The 24685-nt window shown below is 41.3% G+C and overlaps 1 protein-coding gene across 11 annotated transcripts in view; it reads left to right on the forward strand.

The window, feature by feature from the left end:
* magi2a (membrane associated guanylate kinase, WW and PDZ domain containing 2a) overlaps positions 1 to 24685 on the forward strand; it is a 274050-nt gene that overhangs the window by 224125 nt on the left and 25240 nt on the right. For 10 of the 11 annotated variants that reach the window (XM_085138367.1, XM_085138368.1, XM_085138370.1 and 7 more), the window contains 3 exons: positions 8612 to 9292; positions 21175 to 21206; positions 24144 to 24351. In XM_085138367.1, coding sequence (XP_084994493.1) covers positions 8612 to 9292; positions 21175 to 21206; positions 24144 to 24351 — 921 coding nt within the window. The remainder of the gene's footprint in view (positions 1 to 8611; positions 9293 to 21174; positions 21207 to 24143; positions 24352 to 24685) is intronic. The other variant, XM_085138371.1, reaches the window with a different exon arrangement.

Below are 24685 nucleotides of genomic sequence, written 5' to 3' on the forward strand. Positions count from 1 at the left end.
TTCAAAAAACTAACATTAAGAAAGATACAGAATTATACTGCCAGTAAAAGGAGCTCGACCCCAGTCGGTTGCAGTTTTTGCTTCTTGCATGTCAGTGCCATTCTTTCATATTCTTCCACTTATTTGATTCAGGGTCACAAGACACACTGAAGCCCATCCCAGCTGTCACAGGGCGAGAGGCAGGGTATGCCACAGATAGGTCACCAGGCTATTGCAGGGCTAGCGGAGAGGGACATACAACCATTCAAACTCACATTCACACCTGATGCTTTATATCCATTTACACTGTTTTGGTTTGAGTTTTATAGATAGAGATATGTATGCATGTCATTAAATATAATATTATGACCCGGTTACTCGGGTCATAATAGTGGTTAGCATTGCTCCCCCTGAGTTAGACTCCACCATCTGGCCGAGGCTTTCTGTGTGGAGTTTGCATGTTCTACCCATGTTTGCGTGAGTTCTCTCCAGGTACTCTGGCTTCCTCCCAAAGAGATGCAGTTAGTGGGGTTTTGGCTAATTTGTGATTATAAATTGCCCTTAGCTGTGAATGTGAGTGCAATTGGTTACTGTCTGGTGGACACCACTACTCGCCCTGTGGTAGCTGGGATAGGCTAGAGCCCCACTCACAAGGACCCTGATAAGGACAAGTGGAAGAGAAGGGATGGACCCAGTTACTCAACAAAAAACAAAACACAAACGTGCGTACCTTTTAAGAAAGGGCAGTTTTACTTCTAGAACTAATCAAATGCAAAAACAAAACAACCTGCTCCTCCCGTTCAGCACATGAAAATCCACATCCTCAAAAAAGTGTTCACCTGAAGACAGAGGACAAGTGGAGCAATGGCAGTGTTCAAGTTCACACAAGCCCTCTCCTTTAAATTACAAAAGAAATAAATATAAAACTGCATGGTTCACAACAAACCACTAATCCAGTTGACTTTCCATTAGATTCACATCCCCTACAGACTTCCAAATAGGGTCCCCAAATCTTTTCAGACATCCTTTGTTTGTCCTTCAGTGTTTATGTTATTCATTCAAGTCTAAAGCTATTGTATTTTAAAAAGAAACTGAGGTTTAATAATTGTGTTGTGTGTTTTCTGGATCCAAGCCAAGTGTTTTGGGGGGGTTTTGTATTTTGTATTATTTACTTTTTTCCAGAATAACTTGGGTACTTTTACTCGAAACCGTCCAAGTACGTCTTCCTCCACTTCTTCACGCAGAAATATGTGGAGCTTCCTCTTCAAGAGGAAATGGCACTGGGTCCACACTCAAACACACTTACGAGGATTACCCATTTACATATATTCTTGGCTGGTGCAGCTTGCCAGGCTTGCATTGTCTTAGCTCTCTGTGTGGACATATGCACGTGCCCGTGCACCAACTGCAGTTTTGTTCTTTCATTAATCATGAAAGGGACTTTATAAGCCCCACAACGTTGGGCTGTGGCCACAGGGGGGTCGCACTGCAGCACACTTACACACATGCACACACACACAGAGGCAAACCATCTGTACTGAAAGGTCAAGGGACTAGAAGTAGCCAGCTTGTCATGCTCTCAGTATGCAGTGATGTGTCTGTCTCTATACTCTGCAGCAAATGCAGAGCTTATAGTGGTCATTTATCACACATAAAGCAAGCTGGTCAAGGTGTTTCCTCTGTAGTAATGCTCCTCTCCAAAACACCAATGTTTTAACAGATTTCTGCAGAACACTAGCTCATAATTGTTCTGTTTTCTTTTTTTCTTTTTTTTTTCAAATGTGTTGGTGCAGCAGCCCAGAATAGATCCCTTGGTGACTAATAAAGCTTGTCCTGATAGTTCTGCATATAAAGCATTTGGGTTTTGTGTCTTCTCGTCCAATCCTCCTGCTTTGTTTTACAATTCCCATTTCTTTTTTATGTATTCTTTCCCCCAAAATAACTAAAATATCCTTCCCACTTCTCTACTACTGTATCACACATCTTTTCTTCACCACTTCCTCTCGTCAGCTCATATCCTTCTGTACTCCCCTACCCATTCCCCCAACTTTGCCTCCACAGACTTTGTGTCCTACTTCTTCAGGAACAGTGCTAGCTTGCTAACTCAGAGCTTACACGGAGGAAGCCCAGGCCAGCAGAGGTGTGAAATTCCCAATTTCAGATAACTGATTCCTGCCGGTTTTTCCCTATGACACCTCCTGGCTATCTCTATCTACTGTGTGATTGTGCAGCTAGAAAAACATATGTATGATAGTTACATATATTATATTTATATATCTATATATATTACCTATAAGACCAAATGTACTGTAGATCATTTTTCCATTAAATTGCTTGACGTGTAGAGAAAATAATTCTTTTTAGCCATAATCTTTCTTTAGTGTAAAATAAAGCTAAGAGGCTTGGTTTGAATGTAGGAGGCGAGGCAGAGAGTGTTTAACAGGAAATGAAATGGGTCTGTAGGTGGAGGACAGTCAACCCTTGTTTTACAGTGTGGGGCCTATTTGGATAAGGCTGCCACATTTGCTTAGTTGTTTTTTATTTAAGAAAAAAAGGTTTATGAAAAACACGAGACAAAGACAGCAATGAAAAAAATCTTAACTAATCAGTAAGTTTCAAAAGGTTTAGCAACCTGTTGGCTAAATTCTTCCCCATACAGTGATAGATCATTAGATACACCTTGCTAGTACCAGGTTGGACTCCCCTTTTTGCCTTCAGAGCTGCATTAGTTCTTTGTGGCATTCATCAAGAGATTTTGGATCGTGTTGACAGGATAGTGTCATACAATTGCTGCAGATTTTTCAGCTGCACATCAAGATGAGAATATCCTGTTCCACCACTTCCCAAATGTGCTCTATTGGATTGAGGCTGTGGAGGAAATTGGGAAATTGGGCTCATCAGACACAAAACCTTTTTGTTCATTTGTATAATTTTGGTGAGTCCATAGGAATAATAGCCTTGCTTCCCTGTTTTCAGCTGATAGGAGAGGCACCTGATGTGGTCTTCTGCTGATGTATCCCATCTGCCTGTTTATGACCTGTTATATGTTCAGGGATGCTCTTTTGCTTACCTTGGTTGTAACAAGTGGATCCCAGCTGATCAGCAATTTCTAAGCTTGTTTGAATTTCAGTGGGTCATCTTGACCATGTTTGCATGACTAAATGCACTGTTCCTGGGTTGTTGCATTGTGATTGGTTGATTAGATATGTGAATTAATGAGCAGTTAACCAGGTGTACCTTTATTATCATTAAAGGCATTCAGTCAAAATGGCCATAGTGTGCTTAAAATCACGTGTCACCTTACACAATACAAAAATTATAACTTTAAGTTTTTCTCATGTCAAGAAATAATATTTCTCTCTTGCAGTTTCATCCTGATTTTGTGTTATATCTGTTTACAATTAATTTCAATGCATTCTTGCACAAAAAAGTAAGAAAAAGGGAAAGTACACTACCTCCATAAGATGTTTGATTTCTTTTTATTTATTTCATTTTTTTTTTTTTGTTTTTAACATTTAGCCTGACGCACACAGACACTCAGACGACCACAGTCGGTACCACGGCCCACCCTGCTGAGAGTCTTAACTGCTCTGTTATCGTGGCCTCATCTTCTCAGCAGGGCCACAGAGAACTCTCGTTATGTTGACAGACTCTTGAGCACACCATTAGATGGAGATGAATATGTCATAACGAATGTGCAAGGATGGGACAATGAAGATGAAGCAGCTGGGAGCGTGGGCCTTGGTCCCACTGAGCGTGGTGTGTACAGATTATGTCAATGTGATGTGGACTGTTTAAGGGACCTGCAGGAGCTTTTGTAATGGGCCGAGAGAACGAGGGCAGTTTTAATTAGTGTGGGCTGCTGACTGAGCTCTCATTCTTGATGATTCAATTTTTTCCTGTTTTTCCACTCTCGTGCTCGTGGCCATGTTTGTTTATTTGTCCTTGTTTCACCGAAATGGCAAAAATACATCATTTTCTTTGGATCCCCGTGAATAATTTGTTTTATCTGCTGATATTTTGACACTTTTCCCATGGATTTAATTTGTTCTGCTCATGGTGATGGAAAATTGCTCTTTTAGTAAAATGACAGTAGGCTCTTGATGTGTTTAATTAAATAGCAAAAAAAGAACAAAAATGAGTTTTGCTCCCTAAAAATGTTAAGTAAATAAATGTTCTTGTCTTTCATTTTTACTGAATGGACATTCCTCTTCAGGGATATAGCTATACAGTAATAATACTTACCGAATAATAATTCAAATTAAATATACGGAGGTTAAGTTGTGACAGAATATTTGGTTTCAAAGGTTCATTGGTTTCAGACGGATTTACACAGTGCAACTGCTTCTCATTTCACATTTCCTTTTGCAAAGTTATACTTATTTCAATACAGTAGCTAGCTTTTGTTATTTTTGTTAGCTTAATTTAAAACTGAAGCTTTGCATCTTGGCTTTTTTTGTCTCATAAACAGTCATTTCTAATTTATACCTTTATACCAACAATATACCAGTTTTTTGTTTGTCTGTGTGTGCAAAACATGGCACACATCTTAAGCCGCTAAAGGTTCTTATCTATATCAGATATTATAATGTAATCATGTTACCTAGCAACCACCAAGCAATGAGCTAAAATTACAATTTTTTATTAATAATTAAAATTAATAAAAATTATTAATTTATGTACCGACAACACCTTATGGATGCAAACTGACATTTTAATTTCTCAACAGTAACATTTGATTTATATTCACAAAAGCTTATTTGTACAGAATGTATGGTAACATCATCATGTTGCCTAGCAACCACCTAGCTATGAGCTAAAATAACCTTTTTTTATTCTTTTTTTTTATGCACGTGCAACACTTTATCACCTTATAAAAACACAAACAGGCCAATCAAGCTGTAGCATGGGCTTTTTCTACAGTAGTAGAAAAAATACATGCAGTACTTTTGGTTTTTCCATTATTTCCCAAGGGGTCACCGCAGTGGGTGGATATACATATTTGATTTGGCATAGATTTTACCCCACATGCCCTTCTGATACATCCCTCCTAATTATCCGGGCCTGGGGTGGGCAGTAGGAGTACACAGGCTGTGTCTGTTTCCTATGCTAACCGCTACTCCATGAAGCCACAAGTAGTTGATGAGTAGATCAAATAAAGCAGGTAAAAATTATTTGTAGAGCTATTTTTGCTTTGTTATCATGCCAGCCGTATCGACCTATGATTAGTGCTCACCTGTGCTTTGTGTAACTGTTTTTCTGAGTACATGAGAGTGTGCACTCTCTGTTTTTGAGAATCATTGAGTGGTTTTCATCATTTTAAAGTATAATGAGCCAAAAAGGTTTGGGGACACAGATTCAGAGTAACAGGGGAACTATTGGAGGAGTTGTTGAGTCGCTCTTATGCAATTTGTAATAAACAAAATTAATGTCACTTCTATATGGATATAGCGAAGAATTTGGCACACACGTGTCAAGTTGAAATCCATCTTTTAGGAATAAAGATTCCTGGTAAAACGTGATTATATCACAGTTCCTACCTGCCTGTGTCTGTTGATGGTTTATCTGCGTTTCATCTCTGGTTATAAAGAATGAGATACATGTGCGGTTTGAGGGCGCCATGAGGTCACAGCACCATCATTTGTTTTCTGCCAGTGTGCTCAACTATTGATTCTGACACTGATGCTCAAGGCAAATGTCGGCTACGTTTACTCGGATTAATTAAAAAGTCCCTCACGTCACATTGCCCAGAGGTGTGAGCTGGCTCTGTCAATACCAGCAGAGCGTTTAAACTCGAAAAGCTTTTGAGACATGGTTTACAAAGATAGACAGCGTTTCGGTGATATTTTAACTTCCACGTGTGCTGTCACTCAGAGGGGTTAGCTGCTCGGTTGCAGTTCCACAGCCAATCCAGAAAATCAATAAAAAAAACTGCCTTGTTTTTGTAAAAATAAATAAAAAATAAAAAAAAACTGTAATTGAACCAGCCATTAGTGCTGTTCACGTTTTATGAGAATTGGGCAGGGTGGTTAGCAAGGTGAGAGCCAATCACTAAAGCACATGCTTTGCTTATTAATCACAAAAGATCGCTGTTTTTTCACGCCTTCTCTTTACAATGCACACTGACAGTGTCACCCTGCCCTCTCTCCAAAGAGCATGACAATTATGCCTGCAATTAGAATATAATTGTTTTCATTATCAACCCAGGTAATGCTGTTTGTCAGACTTTAATGTGGATTGTGCTTCTTAGTCCCACTTGCCCAGAGTTTTAAAAAAGCTGCATGGTTCCTCCACAGTGGAGCAGAAAGCACTATATTTAGTAATCTGGTTGAGAAAAAGATAAGCCTGGATGTTGAGAGCTTTTGTGTGGGAACATTTAATTGTTGGCTTGGTTTTTATCTACAGTGCAGTACACTGCAGCAAGCAAATAAAACCACTTGGGACCATAAAAGGCAAACATTTTAGCCACTTGTCATATGCACTATTTTATACTTAAAAGGCAGCTGAGACATTATCGGTGGTAATGTTTATCTGTAGAAATGGTTTATAGCTGCAAGCCATCTGAGGAGAGACAGCGCAGATGTAGCGTACAGCTGAGAATGTGAATAGCTGTAGAGAGATGAAGTCTTGATATTAAATCCAGGCCAGCTGCTCTTCCGCATATTTGATATTCTACATAATAATGATTTCTGGAGTGACACCGTGGTAGGGTCTGTGTAGAGCGTGCCTGCTTGATTCCAAACTTCCTCTCACAGTAAAGGATATCAGGTAATGCTAAACTGGCTCTAGGAGTAAATTGTCTGGTTACCTGTCCATCCAGGGTGTAGCCTTCCTTTCTCTTTTTTACAGCTGGGATAGGCTCAAGCCCTTCCGTGATGATTGCTTTTCCCATATGTATATTATTAGCCCACAATATTTCACTATTGTAGCTGTCATTTTTCCTGCTTACCTCTTTTTTGTATCATGTTATAGTGATTTTCTCCACTATGGTAAGCTGTTTCTGTTCTGTTAAATCACCACTGCCTTTGTAGAAGTGTGACAGATTGTTAGCATTGTTAGGACAGTCTATAGTCCCTGTACATTGGCTACAATCAGCTGAATTCAGTACCAGCCAGGGTCCATTAGCTGGTGGGTGTGCTGATACTCTTCTGCACATGATATTGATAAATCTAATTTAAGCTGCTTATGCTGCCATTGAACGAGAGGACGCAGTAATTGGAGACTGTGGCGTGATGAAGGTTATTATGATCGTATGCAATGAATTTGCAGTCTTGTTGCCTTTGGTTGCTTTAAAGATGGGGACCAGTTCTACAACCACTCACACTCAGCTGACATCCTCAGGACAACTTTGGTGCATGGAGGTGGTGATAAAATGAAAATAAGATACGAGTCTCTGTGTTATCGGTTTGTGATTGAATGGGTTCAAATTGGCAATTACATGCAATTTGTTTGCAATAATACAGTGAGTAACTGTGATAAATGGGCAAATATCACAAATCTGTTGCCATCTACAGAGGTTAACCAGAAAATGACATTAACTAATTACATTCAAAGTCCGCACAAAGCCTGATTTGAAACAAAAGTTACTCCGCAAAGGGTGATGTAGTTGTTGCAGGACTGCGAATTACATGCAAAATGACACAGGTGCTTAGCAACAATGCTTTTACAGAAATATTACCAGAATGCAAACAGTTGGCAGCCAGTCGAGTCCTCTGTACCAAAGAGACACAGATGAACTGGGCTCATTGATGTAGTCTACACTCGGATTGATTTAAACATTGTTGACGACGCATCTGCATTTATAAATTAGACACTTGCTATTTGCAAACTTTTGCCAGTCTTTCTGAGAGTGGTTGCTGTCAGTCTGAGTTGGAGCGCAATTGTATGGAAATAGGTTGCCTTAAATTGCCATCACATTGCAACTGAAGGCAGTTGCCCAGCTGTTTGCCACAAGTGCTTGCCAAATGTGAAAAAAATTCAGTGCTATCAGCAGGCAGCCACCAATTTATCCTATTTACAAAGAGATTGCATCCTTTCTTTACTCTGGTGTGACTGAGCCATTAGCCCATATACAGTTGCTGGTACCCCTGCAAACTACCTCCACCCCAACACCTGCTTTTTCCTGCTGTTTCTGTTGTGTCATAATCAGTACGTCTGTTCTGTGCTGGGGGTCTTTTATTGCTCTGCAGTGAGACAACTAGGACCCAGAACACTGCTGTCAAATTTCTGCAGACTGTCTTCTTTTAAATGAATGGTTTTAACTGAAATTCCATTGGCCGAGGTTATGATGAAGAGCTTAAATTTGAATTTTAATATTTAATATTTTTTCTTTGTGATTTTTTTTTCTTTCTTTTTTTAAAGAAAAGCACTTAATACTTTGAAGTCACTCTTTAACTTTGCCCAATTAGATTTATGGCAATTTGGTTCAGTTCAGGGTCCTTTTGTTTTAGTTGTAATTTTATGTGCCATTAAAGTACAATATAAAATTAAAAAGAGCCTGAACGTGGCTTCTGTTTATTACAATTCTTGAGATTAATCGCCTTTAACCACCCACGTCTGTGCCCATTATTTCTAATGTTCCAGCTCCATTATGCCTAACCACTATATTTTTGTCCATGCTTTTTCTCTGCAGGTGATGTTATTGTCTACATCAACGATGTGTGCGTCCTGGGTACCACCCATGCTGATGTGGTGAAACTCTTCCAGTCTGTACCTATTGGCCAAAGCGTGACCCTCGTATTATGTCGCGGTTATCCTTTGCCGTATGAGCCAGAGGAAGCTGCCAACACCAACAACAACACCACCACCATCATCTCCCCACTAGGCATCATGGAGCAGCGGCCCATTATGGTGAACGGCAGGACGGGCTACGATAACTACCTAGATTATCTCACCCGCACGGCACGCTTTGTTACAGACCCCAGTCAAGACCCGGTCAGCGCCCAGCAGCAGCTGCTCACTGGTCACCCAGCGGACACCCACTTAGATGGCTCGCTTCCTCCCACCACGGGTACTACGCCACCAGACAGCGTCTCTATGGCATCATCGGGCGCGACCCAGGGGGAGCTACTAACCCTGACCATGGTGAAGGGCGTGGATGGGTTTGGCTTCACGATTGCGGACAGCGCCACAGGTCAGCGTGTTAAACAAGTCCTGGAGCCTCAGGGCTGCCCGGGCCTGTGCGAGGGCGACTTGATTGTGGAGATTAACAAGCAGCCCGTGCAGGGATTCGGTCACACACAGGTGGTGGAGCTGCTCAAGGAGTGCCCTGTGGGAGCTGAGACCTGCCTCTTGGTTCAGAGAGGTGGAACAGGTGAGAAGGTGTTAAAGGTGGTGTTGCTGGCTTTGGAGAAGAGCTTGAATCTCTGTCCTTCTTCCTGTCTGCTTGTTCATTTCTGTCGTCTTTTGCTGGTGTGTCTGCATGTGCGGTTTAGCCCAGTGACAGCAGAAATCTGTGCTACAGTCCCTCAGTGCACAGCAATGACTTACTGATCTTCAGCTGCTCTCAGGTGTCCTGCTAAGTCCGCTTTACTGTTAGCTGTTCCTTGCTCTTCATTGACAGCAGTTTCCACTCCAGCTATACCTAGGGGTCCCCTAGTATAGTCTGATTGCGTCTGAAAGCGTTATTTTGTTATTTTCAAGTCCACTTTCTGATTTTCTTTCTTTTCTTTTTTTTTTTCATTTTCACATGTATAGTGAATTTTACCTTTACTACAAGATCCAAATAAAAGCCCGCAAATCAAAGCATGTCAAAACTGGAACAGTTTTTCCTTGAAACACTGGTAAATGGCTCTGAAGTGCTTTCAACCCTGTGTTTTTCAGAATGGGAGGCCCTCTCACTCTCTCTGACAATCATAATTATGCACTGCACTTTGTCATGAGTCACACACAGGGCTGTTATTTGCCGAATCTACGTGTAGCTGAGTGTGTGTGCGGACTGATGGAGGACATTGAGTGTTAAGTGTGTACAAACGTCCGTATTCTTCTAGAAGGCCACAAACCTTTATATTGCTGTCTTTTAATGGCAATGTCTACGAGAGAGTTGCTGTCTTGTCTTTGGGAAATATACATATGACTCAAATGACAGAGCATAAGTTGTGTGTAAGCTTCCTGTGATCTGCCTACAAACTGAGATTGCCTTCTTATTGAATTGTGGCGGCGGTGCATCTGTCAGCGATGACTCAGCCGAAGCACCGTCGTTGAAGATTAAAACGTTAGAGAGTTTAATTAAATCTAGAAACAGCAACAGTGGCTCTTCATCAACCAAGCAGATAGGATCTGTCTCTGGAACCTTATTGTTAAATGTTGTTAAATGACTCCTCTCTTTGCGTTTACCTGTCCTTGATTTATCTTGGCATCCTCTAAGTGATGATGCATGAACTTTAGCACGCTCTCATTTGCAGAGCGAGCTGGAATCTGAGCCAACTCGTTTGGAAAACTGACACTGCTGTTTCTTTTTGTGTGCAACCAATTTGTAGTTCCGTGTTTTGCCTCTTTGTGTAGTGTAATGTCGCATACCAATCATAATGCCAACCGCCTGGGTGCCACAGACACCACTGAGACTCACGCGCAAAGGTCAGCAGCGGCCACTGAATAGATTTATTCCCATTTATTTCTTTATTAGGCTGCCCATGTCTCTGCCAGTGAGCAGGGAGCCAGCAAATGGGGAGGGGGAGGGGGGGGGGAGATAGAGGGATGACATGAGGTATTATCATGGAAAGATAATGTTTTGGGTTTTTTGGGGGGAAGGGGTTTGTAATCCAAAAAATCTACAAAAAACAGCATCACAAAAAAATCTGAAATCTGGTTGTGTTATGTTAGCGCCAGTAAACTGCAATACATCAGGGCGTAGTGTCGCATCTGATGGCGTTGATTGCCTGTGACATGACAAGTTGCAAATGCGAAAGGTGGAACAAATGTCAGGGCCCCCCAGCTTGCCGTTACTGTAGCACAACTACATACGGCACAAATTTGTGTCAAAGTGAGCAAAGTTAAGAAAATGTACCAGTGGGGTGGAGTTTTTAGACATCATGCATCTCCTGAGAGTATTTTTGGGATTTAAGCTGGAAAACTCTGCCAGACTTTAAGCTTGTTAAGATCAAAGACTACACACTCTTCTGAGAGTGATCACAATAAACTATTTTCAGTTTTGTTAGAAGTCCTTGTTGATAGAAATTAACACGAGAAATGGGGTTAAAGTAGAAACCTATAGATGGTGAAAAATTTGAAAATGCTTAAACCTTTGACCCCACCCCCCCACCCACCTATAAAGAGTGGGCAGTGGCTCTGTTGTGCTCCAGGGGGCATTTTGCTGGATAGTTGGTCACTGCACATTAAAACAGTTGTTCTGGGTGATCATCCCATCTTCAGGGATTACAAGGGGATAATTTCTTTTGTGTCCCTCCAAAGGTTCTATGGTGAACATACTTGTGGTTGAAATGGGACTTTAACATGGGCCTTCATTATTCTTTCGACTGAATACAGTCTGAATAAAGAAGTTGAATTTTTTTTCCCATCGAAACCCATATTTAAGGATATAGGAGCTGCGTAGGTGTTGAGGGAAAGAGACAGGATTGTGAGATCAAACGCAGAGCAAGACAGGGCTGCAGCTTCTCCTTCCATGCTTAAATCATTACCATTTCTGACTACGATGTCTGCTCCTTTGGGGTTGTGAAAGGAATACTTTGCTTATCAAGCCTGTTCACAGTGTTACATGTTTGTTCCTGTTAAGGAAAAAGATGCACTGAACTGCAGAGTAGCAACTGACTACAATGTTGCCAATTTCTGCAAATAAGTAATTGTGATTTTTATTCTTCTCATCCGTAAACTCTCTCCACACTCATTCACGTGATTCTTGGGTAGGTGGTAGAAAAGGTTTGTTATGTTTGGGGCACGAAACAAGCAATAGCGTATAATATGAAACAATAGGTGTTTTAATTTTGTCATCCAATATATTTCATCATATCACACAGCTCCATTTTTTGACACACAATTTTCAAACAAGATTTGATCAAGAATTACCAAAGTTTCTGTCCATGAAACTGAAATAATCCATGTGCACCACACCACAGTGTAGTCCACAGTGTTCAGTGTGAAGGTGGCACATCAGGTGAGGAGTGCTATCAGGAGCATGATCAACAGTGTTTATATTAGGCTTCAGTCACACAAGCCTGTAGATCATTGGGCGATGCCAACACTCCCCAACTACTACTAGGTGGATGTGAAACTGAGCAGTATGATGTAAAGCAGAAATGGAGATTTACCTTCAAGGTAAAAGTTGCGCATTCTGAAACATGTTGGATTTAGCTGCAAGAAACAACTTTTACTTTGAAGGCAAAGCCTCTGTTTCCTGTTTCCGTCAGGCCTGGGTGACTGCGATCTTACTTCTCACATAAGGGAACAGCAAAATTGTATATCTCGGTTAAAAGGTTTTATCTTTTATGGAAAGATTAGATAGCACCGATCTTAACTAACAAATACAATATTTAACAACAAGTTGGATGGCTTTCAATTTTTAGTTTTGTTAGCATTTTTAGATGGAACTACCACTTTGTTTAAGGGCAGGGAACAATTGCTTTGACTGCTGTGGCCTTAAAATAAATAAATGTTATTTTAAAAAAGACAGGGCAAAATTTGCATCAAAGGTTTAATTGCACATTCATTTGGAGAAGAACAAGCTGGATAAGCTGCACGAATACGAGCTGAAATTGTCTCCACCCAAGCACAAAAAAATAATCTGTTCATCCAGTGCTTGAATTCACACACAGCGACAGAGAGACGACTGGGGTCTCTGGTGAATTTTGATAAGAGATCAAATAATTTCTAATGATGTTAATGTTTACCCATCTTTCTACATTTGCTGAAAGCCAACTGTGAGTTGATAAAAAATTTTAAAAATCCTGCACGTGGGAGGTAAAAAAAAAAAAAAAAGATAAATGCCAAAAGGTGCACACACAGTCAACCATCTGAAACGCATTAGGCTACATTTGTTCACCATAAAAAAAGATCTCTTTAATTTTACAGTGAGAGGCTAACATTAGCCCTTCAGTTATTTAAACGAGACAATGATAGCACTAGAAATGATGGTAGAGTGTGCAAATGTTTTGGCCCTTTATAAAAATGTATGCCAGCTTCACATCAAAGCTACAGCAGAAAACCGATTCTATCCACTTCTATTGAATCAATTGTTTCATGTTGGTCTTGTGTTTTTAAAAAAATCAGCTTCATTGCAGTTGTGTGCAAAACAAAATCATTTTCTAGGTACATGATTGAATATGCGTGATATTAAAGCAGAATTTATTCAAACACGCTCGTGCAGTCACTGGGTAATCACTCCATCCCATTAAAAGCCAAATAGGAGCGCTTGATTTGTTTAAGAGGCAACCGAGGTCAGTGACTCTACTCCTCCCACAGAAAGGAAAGGGATTCAAAGCACAATATAGAGTTCAGTTGTCTAATTTTGATGGCAATAAGGCTACCATCGCATTTTCTACTTGATATAATCTCAGCATTTCGCCCTTCATGCACAATACCCCTGGCTCCCTCCCTGTGCCGATAGGAATGGATATTGATCCCTGGCGGGCACCGCCTCGGCTTTGGAACCAGTGGGGACAGAGCTGCAAGTGTGAACATGGCAGACAGACTGTGGCTTACTGGCAGAGAGCCGAACTCATCGCTCTCTTGCTCTTTCCTCCCCTTCTCTTTCTCTCTTTTGTTTCCAACTATTCCATCTTGAACACACACAGCCAATGAATCACTGTCTAGTTACACACTGATTCCCTGGGAGGCTAGAGGAGGCTCACTGAATCAAACCCTTGTTCTTTTCTTCTTTTCCTTTTCTAGAGAGCAGACCTTCACCTGAGGTCCGCACAGTTTCTAAAGCAGCTGGTGGTCACATGAGGCGAAATGTCAAACCAGGCATAATGTACAGTTTACTCATGGTACTACTAGCAAGGGGAGTTTATGTAAGTGTGCGGGGGCTTGCGTGCAAAATTTGCCTGGGGATCTGTGCGGATAAGATGAGGAAAGTGTGTGCCTGGCTGTTGTGTAGGTGTGCGCACAACCTGTGTGAATCAAACCATGTGGCTCGGCGTTTGTGCGAGTGCGTGGGCGGGCAGCAGTGAGGGAGAATGTGGCATGTTAGTGGAAGCTAAATGGTCGAGTGTACATGTGAAAGAGATGATAGTCTCGGCAGCTAATTACAGCCCTGCATCTCTGCTGGTGTTGCAACGAGGACACAGACTGTTAATGGTCTAGATCGCCACTAATGAGCCTGTCTGGCATGCACACAGATACACGTGCCACCCATACACACAGGCACAATAATTACTGGTGATGAGAGACAGAGTGGCCATTTGTTGGGCAAAAATGGCTCAGGAGTCAAACTGAAATTTAAGGGATGGATAAATATCATAACTATATTATGAGTGTTGGCTTTTTCAAGGTGATGAGGCTTAATTGACTGGAAGGTTTGATCATAAATGTCCTCATTTGGTCAACAGGCAGCGTGCTTCTATTGTCGGGATTTCAACAACGAGTTCTTTGGGAGTCATGGAAATAAAGCTTCAGTTAAAAAAGAAGAAAAACCACTAAAACAACAGATTTAACTGAACTCGAAAAGAAAATACTTTGTTATGATCGGTCACTTTTATGACAAAACTTAAACAAACAAAAGTTAAACAGCCTGCCATGCTGCAAAAACTGATCATGGATCACATTTTAGGAGCGCAGGCCTCCACAGATCCCAATCTGTTGGTGCACCTGGGAAAACAGCAGGAACAAGCTTGAATCACAGAGGGTCTACCCCACAGCCCAGAGGTAGTATCCAAGTATCATCTTAGAAATATAGGAGACCGCAGAGGTCCATGTCCCATTGGTCAGAGCTGTTTCAATGAAACAAAAGGGGTCTACTATAGTTCATTGTGTATGACCAACTTTAAACTTGAAGACAATAGTGGCAGGATGGATACAAAGGTATTTACTATCTTGCACTAGGAATCTAGCTAATCAGGTGGAGCCCAAGTTAAAGGGCAAAATACAAGAAATTGCATCCTAAATTGCCCAAGATGCAGCGATCGGAGTATAAGTGTGCATCTGATAGTGTGAATAAAAATTTTTATTAATTCTTATCATGAATGGATGAACATGTATTTTAAAAAGTGGTCCGTTTGTAAATTTAAGCACCAGTCCACTCACCATTTACTATTTAAACTGTACTGACAGCAGATCTTATCATTTCTGACCCTCGTCACTTAAATACGCAGTGTCAAGATTGCAGGAATTGCCACCTTCTCTGTGAGTAAAACTACTCTATTTCTCTGTGCGACAATGACTTTCCAAAGCCGAGAAGTCATGTGCACTTTGCATTACAGTAGTAAATGTTCGGTTCTGTGTCCATGACAACACCAAGCTGAGCAAGGCAAGGCTTGCTGAACAAAGAGCTGATCATGCTAACTCTCTTTGTTTTTAATTTTTCCTGTGAAGTCGCATTTTTCCTGTGCTCCTTCTTGTTTCTACTTCAGTGAGTTACTTTACTTCTTTCTAGTTTGTACATACAGCTATGGAACTGACACAAACAGGATGCACTGTCTGAGTGTGTGAGGGGAACCTGTAATTGAACCTTCCTCGCCTCACTAGCCATTCTTGATCTTTGATGCTGGACATTAGAAGTGTGTTGTCATAGTAACACCATCATAAAAAAGCCATAACAGTATTGTCGGATTGTGGTTGTGGGAGTTTGTGAAATATGTGGGTGTTATGAAAGCATAAAAGCTGTCAATCTCACTTCCAGTTGACTTTAAGTGTGTGTGTTTGTGCATATGTGTGTGTTCTTTGTCACAAGGTGGTAGATCTGTCTGCAGGATTAAAGAGTGGCCATTAAAAAATCCAAACATATGCACACATATACACACTATTTAAACTTAAGCTTGTGGTGCTCGTTCAGTCCTCCGCATCAGATTGCCATTTCAGTGAAAGTGATGAGCTGTGTGCCTGGCCCTGAACTGGCAAATATTTGGAGAACGTGTCAGAGACTGAAGCATGACAGTTGTTTGGTGACAGATATCAGTCAGTTCCTCTCATCTCTCTCTCTCCCACTTTCTGTTACTCTGCTGTGGGGCACAGAAAACAGCCAGCTCAATTAGAAAGTGTGGCCAGCCTCCAGTGGGCTACAGAAGCGAGCCAAATTGCTATATGTTAAGAGGTAGATCATCATTTCAGCAGCATTATGACAGTTTTATTACGATGGATAATAGCTTGGCTAATGTTTACAGCTCGTCTTTTTGAGCACGTTGGGTCAGGGAAGACCTGCAACTCAAATCTCACAGGTGGCGCTGCGAGTCTCACACCGGTCACAGTTTAATGAGCTGTAAGAGGTGATTTTATTGGCAACCACCCTGTTTTGTCTCCTTACACATCTGTGGATATCCTACAGCAATTCTTCTATTTTGAGACTTCTCCCCAGAAGTAAGGCTTCAATCGCACTGGCCAAGAGACCAGTTGGCAGCCTCTTGGCAAGCTCTGGGTCACTAGGGAAATATGTGCAATTCAGGACCGTTTGGCAAGTGGTAGCTGCAAGTTGTTGGCTGTTGCTGGCTGGGTAAAATAAGTTGGAAAGACAGTGCTTCACCAAAAAACCCCTTGTCCTTTTACTGGGTACCAGCAGATTTCATCAGTCACCCATAGTTAGTGTTAATAGCGACTGCCCAAAACCTTTAAAAACCATTCACCAATCAGTTGAAGAATACACATTTTTTCCTAGCGACCAGCAGTTGCCAGGGGATCACTGACCAGTCTCAAGGCTTGATTCAGTCACGTTTTAGGAACATATTTCATAATAACATCCAGCAACAACTCACCAACCAGTTGGGGGATGTGCATTGCAATCAGTGGTTGCCAGATAGCTGGTCTCTAGGCTTGTATGGCTAAGGCTGAATGAACTGAGAAACCGAAGACCCATCACATTCATAAAAAGTAAACAAATATTTACCAAGCCAAAATCAAGGAAGAAATAGGGTTGTTTTCTGTCAGTTTTTTTATTTAATTAGACTACTTTTGGTAACCAAAGGAGCCCCCTGATGGTCACTACGTATAATGCAGGTTTTAGGCACTCTCAATACAGAACTTTAAATACAGTCTATGTTCTGAACAAACAGTAACACATCTGCTGATATTTTTTGCTGGTTTTTTTAATGACATTCACCCATTTTTTTCCCCATTGGAAGCTAATTTTGACAGCAGCAGGTTTTAATGAGCCAACATGTAAGATTTAATTTGGCGCTTTTGAGAACCAGTGCTTTCTGTGAAGTCCCTGCCAGCTCCAGCATCTCTGGAAACATTTCCACTTCCAAACTCTTTAATTAGAGTTTTGCCCAGAAACCATAAATTGAAAATGAGGCACAACTTCAACCAAATGCCCTTCACTATTACCTGAAGCTGTGCCATGGCTGGAATGGAGTCAGACGCAGTCATTACCTGTGCACTTTTACTGATGTGTATTGCTGTTATTATACTTATATTGGAAAAGGCTGATGCATACAGTAGGACAGGACACCAGTTAGCTCAGAACTTAAGTGCAAGTTGGACGCTGCAGGGTTCATGTAGCTCTCTGCAGCTAAGCTGACAGATCTCATTAGCATTTGGGCTAAGAGCTTTCAGCACCATGGACAGCTCCTTTTGCCCTCCCTCTCTCTCTCTCGGTGTTCTCTCTCAGTCGCTCACCCCTTCTCAACTTCTAGCCATGGGGCACTTTGACACCTACGTCTGCATAAATGTCTGGTATGCCTGAGCTAACAGTGTCTTTAACCCGTGGATCACCTCCGTCAGTGATGCCAGGTAGTGCACCCTTTTTCTGTCGGTCTGGCTTATCTCAGGTTCTTTTACCCATGTGGAGGACTGCTCTGTTGTTGCCTCTTTTGCTTACTGTACCCTCCACAAAGACTCAAATCTAGGTATTCTGGAAAGCTGTTCATTGATTCACCTTCTTTGGGAATAAAAGCAAAAATCCTTCTCTGCCCCTCAAGTTATAACACTTCAAAAGTCTTTCTTGTTTTGCGCTGATAAAAATGCTCCCATGTGCATTGAAAGTGAAATTGTTATTGAGTTTTAGATAAGCTCCTTTAACTGTTTTGTTTCTAAAAATGTTATTTGGCTTGTTTTGACAGAGAAGAGCCGGCGTTCTGAAAAACATTGCTGGAGTTCTCTTTGTAGCCTTTGTTAATTTCCATGTTGTCACCATTCCACTAGTGGCTCAGTGAGACGAATGTTTTTACAGTGCGATTGGAGTCTGGCCAGGCCAAGACTGGGAAGGCTGGCGCATAATTCGAGCAGTCACCCTTTAATTTGATCCCTCAATTTGCATGTGCTTGAAGCTTCCCAGAGGGAAGACTGTGGCAGTACTACAGACAAGACAAAGAAGAAGTGAATAAAGAAGATGCAGAATGCACCTTTTCTTAATATGCTCCTGTGAATTGGACTAAAGAAAAGTGCTTCATTACTCTGTGTCTGGATGTATATGAATGCATATATACAAGTGTTTGATGATTGCTGCATGTCTTGTACTTTTTTACTGATGATTTTCTTTCATCGCTCAACTCAGAATTCTGGTTCTTGTGCTTGGGCAATGTTGTAAGCAGCTGAAATGTGTGGAATAACATTTTAAAGGTCAAAGCAAGATGAATTGGGAAGTGAAAAGAGAAAGTATGTTCTTAACTTGCTGCACTGCATTGCAAACTAAAACCACTTTATGGTCACCCTGAACTTACTTAAGTGAAAGTCAGAGTTTTATTGCTGTAGGCACTGACAGATCAGTGATATATTCACAAACGTCTCTTTGCCTAGCATAGTTGCTGTCCTGCTGAGTGCTGATATTGAATGCTTTAATGAAATGTTTGCTGAAGATTGATCAGAGGTATTGAGTGAGGTCAGCCTTTCCTCATTTCAAGTGAAAACTGAAACAATTCATGTTGAGTGTTCAGTTCTTTTATACTACCTCTGGATCCCCTAGTTAGCTTTAGATGAACAGATTTAGACCTAGGTTAATTTTTTTCATACCTTCCTGGTGTGAAACGTCACCTGGGGATAGGATATGTGATGGTTTTTATGTTTCCAAAAAGGTAAATCATTGTAGCTGGGTGGTTATGTAGTTAGACAAATTAGCAACTAGTTGCCTTTAGACATTTTAGAATTGTTAATTTATTAAGTTGAAAACAATTCATATTATTAAATGTACACCACCGTTTAAATGTTTGGTTACACAGTAGCCCAGTAGCTCACACTCACCAGTTACTTCATTGGCTACACCTTGCTAGTATTGGGTTGGGCCAACTTTTCCCTTCAGAACTGCCAGAATTATTCGTGGCATCGATTCATCAAAATGCTGGAAACATTTTTGCTTCATACTGACATGACAGCATTGCACAGCTGCTGCAGATTTGTCAGATGCACATCTACGCTCTATATGATTTAGATCCGATTACTGTGGAGACCATTTGAGTACAGCTCAAGAAACAGTTTGAGATGATTTCAGCTTTGTGACACGACATTTTAACCTGTTGGAAGCATCCATCAGAAGACTGGTACACTGCGGTCATAAAGGGAGGGACATGGTCAGAAACAGTACTGGGATCGGCTGTGATGTGCCCAAAGGGTACCAAGAAAATATCCCCTATACCATTACACCACTAGCAGCAGCTTGAATGGTTAACACAAGGCAGGATGGATGCATGTTTTTGTGTTGTTTGTAGTGAGCCCGTGTGAATTGGAGCCTAAGTTTCCTGTTCTTAGCTGTGGTCTTCTGCTGCTGTAGCGTCTCTGCTTTAAGAGTTGCGTTCAAAGATCCTCTTCTGCATACCTTGGTTGCAATGAGTTGTTTATTTGACAGCGCAAAGCAGTCTGCTCATCTCCTCTGACCACTAAAGGCCATTTTCACTCAGAACTGGCGCTCAGTGGATATTTGCTCTTTTTTTGGAGGATTTTCTGTAAACCCTGCAGATGCACATGTGGTAAAATAATCACATTGTCTGGCACCAATAGCTAACCCATATTTGAAGTCACTCAGATCACCTTTATTCCCCATTCTGATGCTCAATCTGAGCTTAATCTGAATTAAAAGTTTTATTTAATCACAAAGGAATTGACCCCCACCTTTATCTTGATTATTGTTGGATGACTTGCTGACAGCTGTCCATGTGACAGACATTGAAACACTGAAAGTCAGCGAGCTCACTGAAGACTCAGTTTGTAGGATTACATCTGTATCCATGACTTTTTCTCTTGAGGCTAAGTGTGCACATGTTCAAGTGTGTTGGCTGGTGCACATTTATCAGTGAGTCATTTTTTACCTGTCACAGCTGACTGAGCTCTGGAGCCTGTGTCACCAGTAGACTGCCCTCTAGTGGCATTTGATGTGCAGTACATGATGATATAGAACAGTTTGTCCCTGTCACATTAGTAAAACCAGAGTGTCTGTATTTGTGAGGATCGGGATTTGTAATACTACATTTTAATGTTTTTTATTCATGCAGCTGATTTGGATTTATGGCCTAAAATTTTCAGCAAGCATGCAGCTGATTTCTCTAATAATTGCACCTGCTCATAGATGAGCATTTAGCAGCTGAGGAGATTTGAATTTCCTTTAGGAATACTTGTGTAATAATGTAATAATTTGTCAGTGTTGTGTTTACAGCTTGTTTCCGCTGCCCCAAGTGGCTATAAATATAATAACGCAGGTTTAAAATGCATCAGTATAAAGTGTGGCCTCGCTTTCTATTTAACAGAATGCAAACATTATTACCTGATATCCCCAAATCAGAATAAAAATCACGTTTTATCAGTAGCAAATACTCTGTATGTGCAGCAGTGAATTTTCTCAGGTCTTATTTTAATCTCACTTTGCATTCACAGTGGGTTTCTGCCTCATAGAAATGTATTTGCCATCGCTTGCTTTGTGCTTTCATCATGTTTTAGATGTCCTTTTCTTCGTCCTTTCTACCACTTCCAAACACTGCTGTCATGTCCCATTATTGTCTTCATTTGGTTTCAATTTAATTCAGATGTTTTCTTCATTTTATTATCCTCTAAAATATACCCTGGAAACCCTGGCTTCATTGGGTAAAAATAAGCCTCACATCTCATAATCGGTTTTCATCTTTTTCCGTCTAAAACATAAGTTGTTTTTTTGTTCTCTCAACATTACAGGTCACTATTCACCCTGGAAGACCCCTAAGCAGGTAACATGCAACATCCTCAGAAATCCAGACTATCCACATTTCTGCTTTTTTATTCTGTAGATTACCACCAGTGGCCGCAGTGTGCATACGTATGTGCTAACTGGAAAAACTCTAAATTTAGCAGTGACTTGTCTGCTCTTTTGTCCGTCGCACTAACCCCCGCTGATGACTCACTATATGTCCGTGTCCCGCTTTTGATATTCAGCCCTTCTTTATCGTTATGAGATGGCAGAAAGACCAAGTAGCCCACTCATAACATCACTAGACTTGTATCCTCCAAGTCAGGCGTGATTCATAGCCTGGCTGGGTGCCATCAGGGTAATTTACACTCAGGACATTAGGACTATTATGCTACAGCTCTAGTGCTGCTATCCATCTGTGTTCGGTGCTTTGGCATGAGCCAGATATGTTTCATCCCCTTTTTAATCTTCATTTCATAACATTTGTCCATTTGGCAAAATGTTTCAAAAGCTTTTCTGCACATCTATACCCTGCTTTTCTTCCACGGTCATTTATCTTTCACCTTCTTTTTCTTTTCTTTTTTTCACCCAGTAAAGCAAAACCCGTCATGTGGCATCTCTGCAAACTTGCCTTTAGCTCCGAGTCCTGCCTCCACTGCTGTTATAAATACACTACTACACTGTCATTTGCTGTCCCTACAGGCCTCTAACAACTCTGTCCACCAAACACCCTCTCAGATCAGATTCATTTTTGCTTTATCTGTGTCACCCTCATATTCCTTTCATGCCTTGGCATCTTCCCAGCACTGCTCTGACCAGTCCCTGACCCCAGCTAATGTTGTCCCCATTCCAGTTCCCAACTAACATCAGAGGAAACCTCAGTTGTGCAGCTTTTAAGATGCTTTGTCTGCTGAAATCCCCTCATTGTTCATCGTTTCTCCTTCCATCTCAACACAATCATCGTCTTTCATCTCTCTCAGAATAATTGTAATCCTAAACTCTGAGCTTTTGTAGTGCAGCAGTCAGCATACACAACGTCTCTCTTGTCTTGTTTGTTCACCTTTTTGGATGCCCCACCTGCGCCTGCCCCTCTCTTTTAGCTGCTGAAGCCCCTGACACTAGACTTTAGTACTCGTATAATTAGGTGTAATTTGTTAAAGGAATACTTCTGCAGCAGAGAATGAAATATGGAAGAATTTGGCTAATAAGGGAAGACAGGAAATCTCCTAATTGCCATATTGACCTACAGTCCTGGAAACACTCACCCCACAACTCCCAAGAGTTTTATTTGCAAATGAGCTTATTAAGATTTGCCAATCAAACTCAGCCGATACTGTAGGTAACAGAGAACAGTGCTTAATGTGGCAACACATGCAGGTGTTTTTCATTCAGCAATGCTGTCAGCCTGCAGTGCGCTCTATTCATGTGATCAAGTAGATCATTGCCATAGTGTGCTTGCTTCAGTGTCTTAATCTCAAATAAGAAGAGACAGAGTGAAAGAGAGATCAGGATGCAGAAGTCTACTCCCCGCCTTAACAAGGTCCCCAGTCTCAGCAGCCTGCCCTATGCAGACGTGCTTCACATCAATAGCAGACGCGACTGAAAACTGCAAAGAGCTGCTTTTCATTCCTAACCAGAGCTTCCATGAAGTTGATATTTATTCTCGGTACATCTGGAACCAGATGACCTGCATTTCTCAGTATTAAAGTGTGGCACTATGCAGCCAATCTCGCTGTCTCGCTTTCAAAAGGCCTGTTGTTCCCTCCAGATCTGTCGCTCACCCTTTTTTGACATGTCAACATGTCATCTTGGCTATCTGCTTAGTGTCATGCCATGACTCAGGCGGCCCCGCTTATCTGACACATCAAGGCTGACACTTTGACTGGTGATGTCAAAACTGCCTTTGTCACCTCCAAAGCTTGAAAGCACATTTTCAGATGTCTTTCTGGATGAAAGTTATCCGATTTCTGATTATATACCACACTCTACCTTACAGATAGAGAATAACTTTTGCTCTGGCCCTTAGAATCCACTATCATTTTTTTTAAATGTCCATCTAGATGTGTCAATCACATATGTCAGATGCTTTCCTCCCTGCACACATCCCCATAAACACTGTGATCTGAATGCCAAATAGAAACAGCTGGCAGTATTTTGCTTATTTCTACTAACCTCACTAACATGCTTGAATTGACAGTTGGCAAAACACTGCCCCCTAACAGGAAATATTGAACCACATCAATTAGGGGCAGCAGGCCTGTCAAGCTTTGTTCTTTCCCAGATGTTAAAATATTTTAGCAGGGCTGCCTATTGTAGTCACATTTGGGGTATTTTCTTTAGTTGTGTCATAGTTATCTCAAAAATACAAGGCAAAGGCTGACTTTGCAAAATGCTGCATTCCTGATGGTTTCAATCAGAGATGTAAAATTATAATTCTGAATACACATCATCATTAAAATACTAAAACAGTAAACGGGGAATTCAAGTGAGTCTGTAACTGACACACTTTGGTGCTTTTTTTATGCCCAGGGCATCATCATCAGTTTCCTGAGTTGTCTTTTTGCCAAAGCTAAAAGCATCAAGTCTTTTCCATTATGTTTTTTCTTTCACCACATGTTTTAATCTTAAAATCAGAAGGAACCAGATGTTACGGTTACATAAAAACATGTAAATTGACAGGCACCTTTTTGTGAGTCGAAAGCATAATTTTCTTTGTTAAAAATGAGTAGTTTTCCTTACTTTTCTCTGAAAATAGACATGCATTATTAAGTTGTAAATATGTGCGAGCAGGCAAAGCTTGACGGGTGTAGCAGCCATAAATGGGCGTGGCAGGGTTTAGTGAACTGTCACAGCTCCTTAAACGAAACCGTGCCTAGGAGTTTACGGTTCTTACTGTGATTTAGAGGATGAAATCAAGCATCAGGAGTGGGAGAGCCGGAAGGGAAATACTGACCGCTCATGCCGCTGTGCTTTGCAGGTGCTGGAGCAGTGGGAGTCCCAGCAGGGCCAGAGCAGCCCTGCTCAGACCAGCCTGTCGGCTCCTGTTATCCCCCACAGCGCCCCCTTCCCAACACACCATCTTCACAGGGCCTCGGTCCCTGAGTCTACCTCCGAGGCCTTGGCCCTGGCAAAGCCAGACCCATATGACCTTTATGAGAAGTCCAGGGCTATCTTTGAGAGTAGGCGTAAGTACCAGCGTTGATACTGCAGGTGAAGTGCTGTGAAAACACACTCCTCTCTAGAAATCAAGCAGGCCAGCTTCTACGAGGGAAGGCAGAGGAGTGAACAGCAATCACTCTTTCTCTCAATCACAGAAGTGATTCATTGTCACTTTTGTTGCTCCACAGAAATCTGAAAAAGTCTTCTAAAATTTGCTGACCTCTTTCTTCAGAGCTGAAGATCTGTGTCTGAACTTTCCACACAATAACCATGAGAATAAAATAAAAATCAGAAGCTGTGCAGATAGCTAGAAACACTGATCTTCTTCCAGCTCACATTGTAAACTGAGAAGTGTCCCTG

The sequence above is a fragment of the Neolamprologus multifasciatus genome, chromosome 17 (assembly GCF_963576455.1).
Source record: "Neolamprologus multifasciatus chromosome 17, fNeoMul1.2, whole genome shotgun sequence".
NCBI classification, from domain to species: domain Eukaryota; kingdom Metazoa; phylum Chordata; class Actinopteri; order Cichliformes; family Cichlidae; genus Neolamprologus; species Neolamprologus multifasciatus.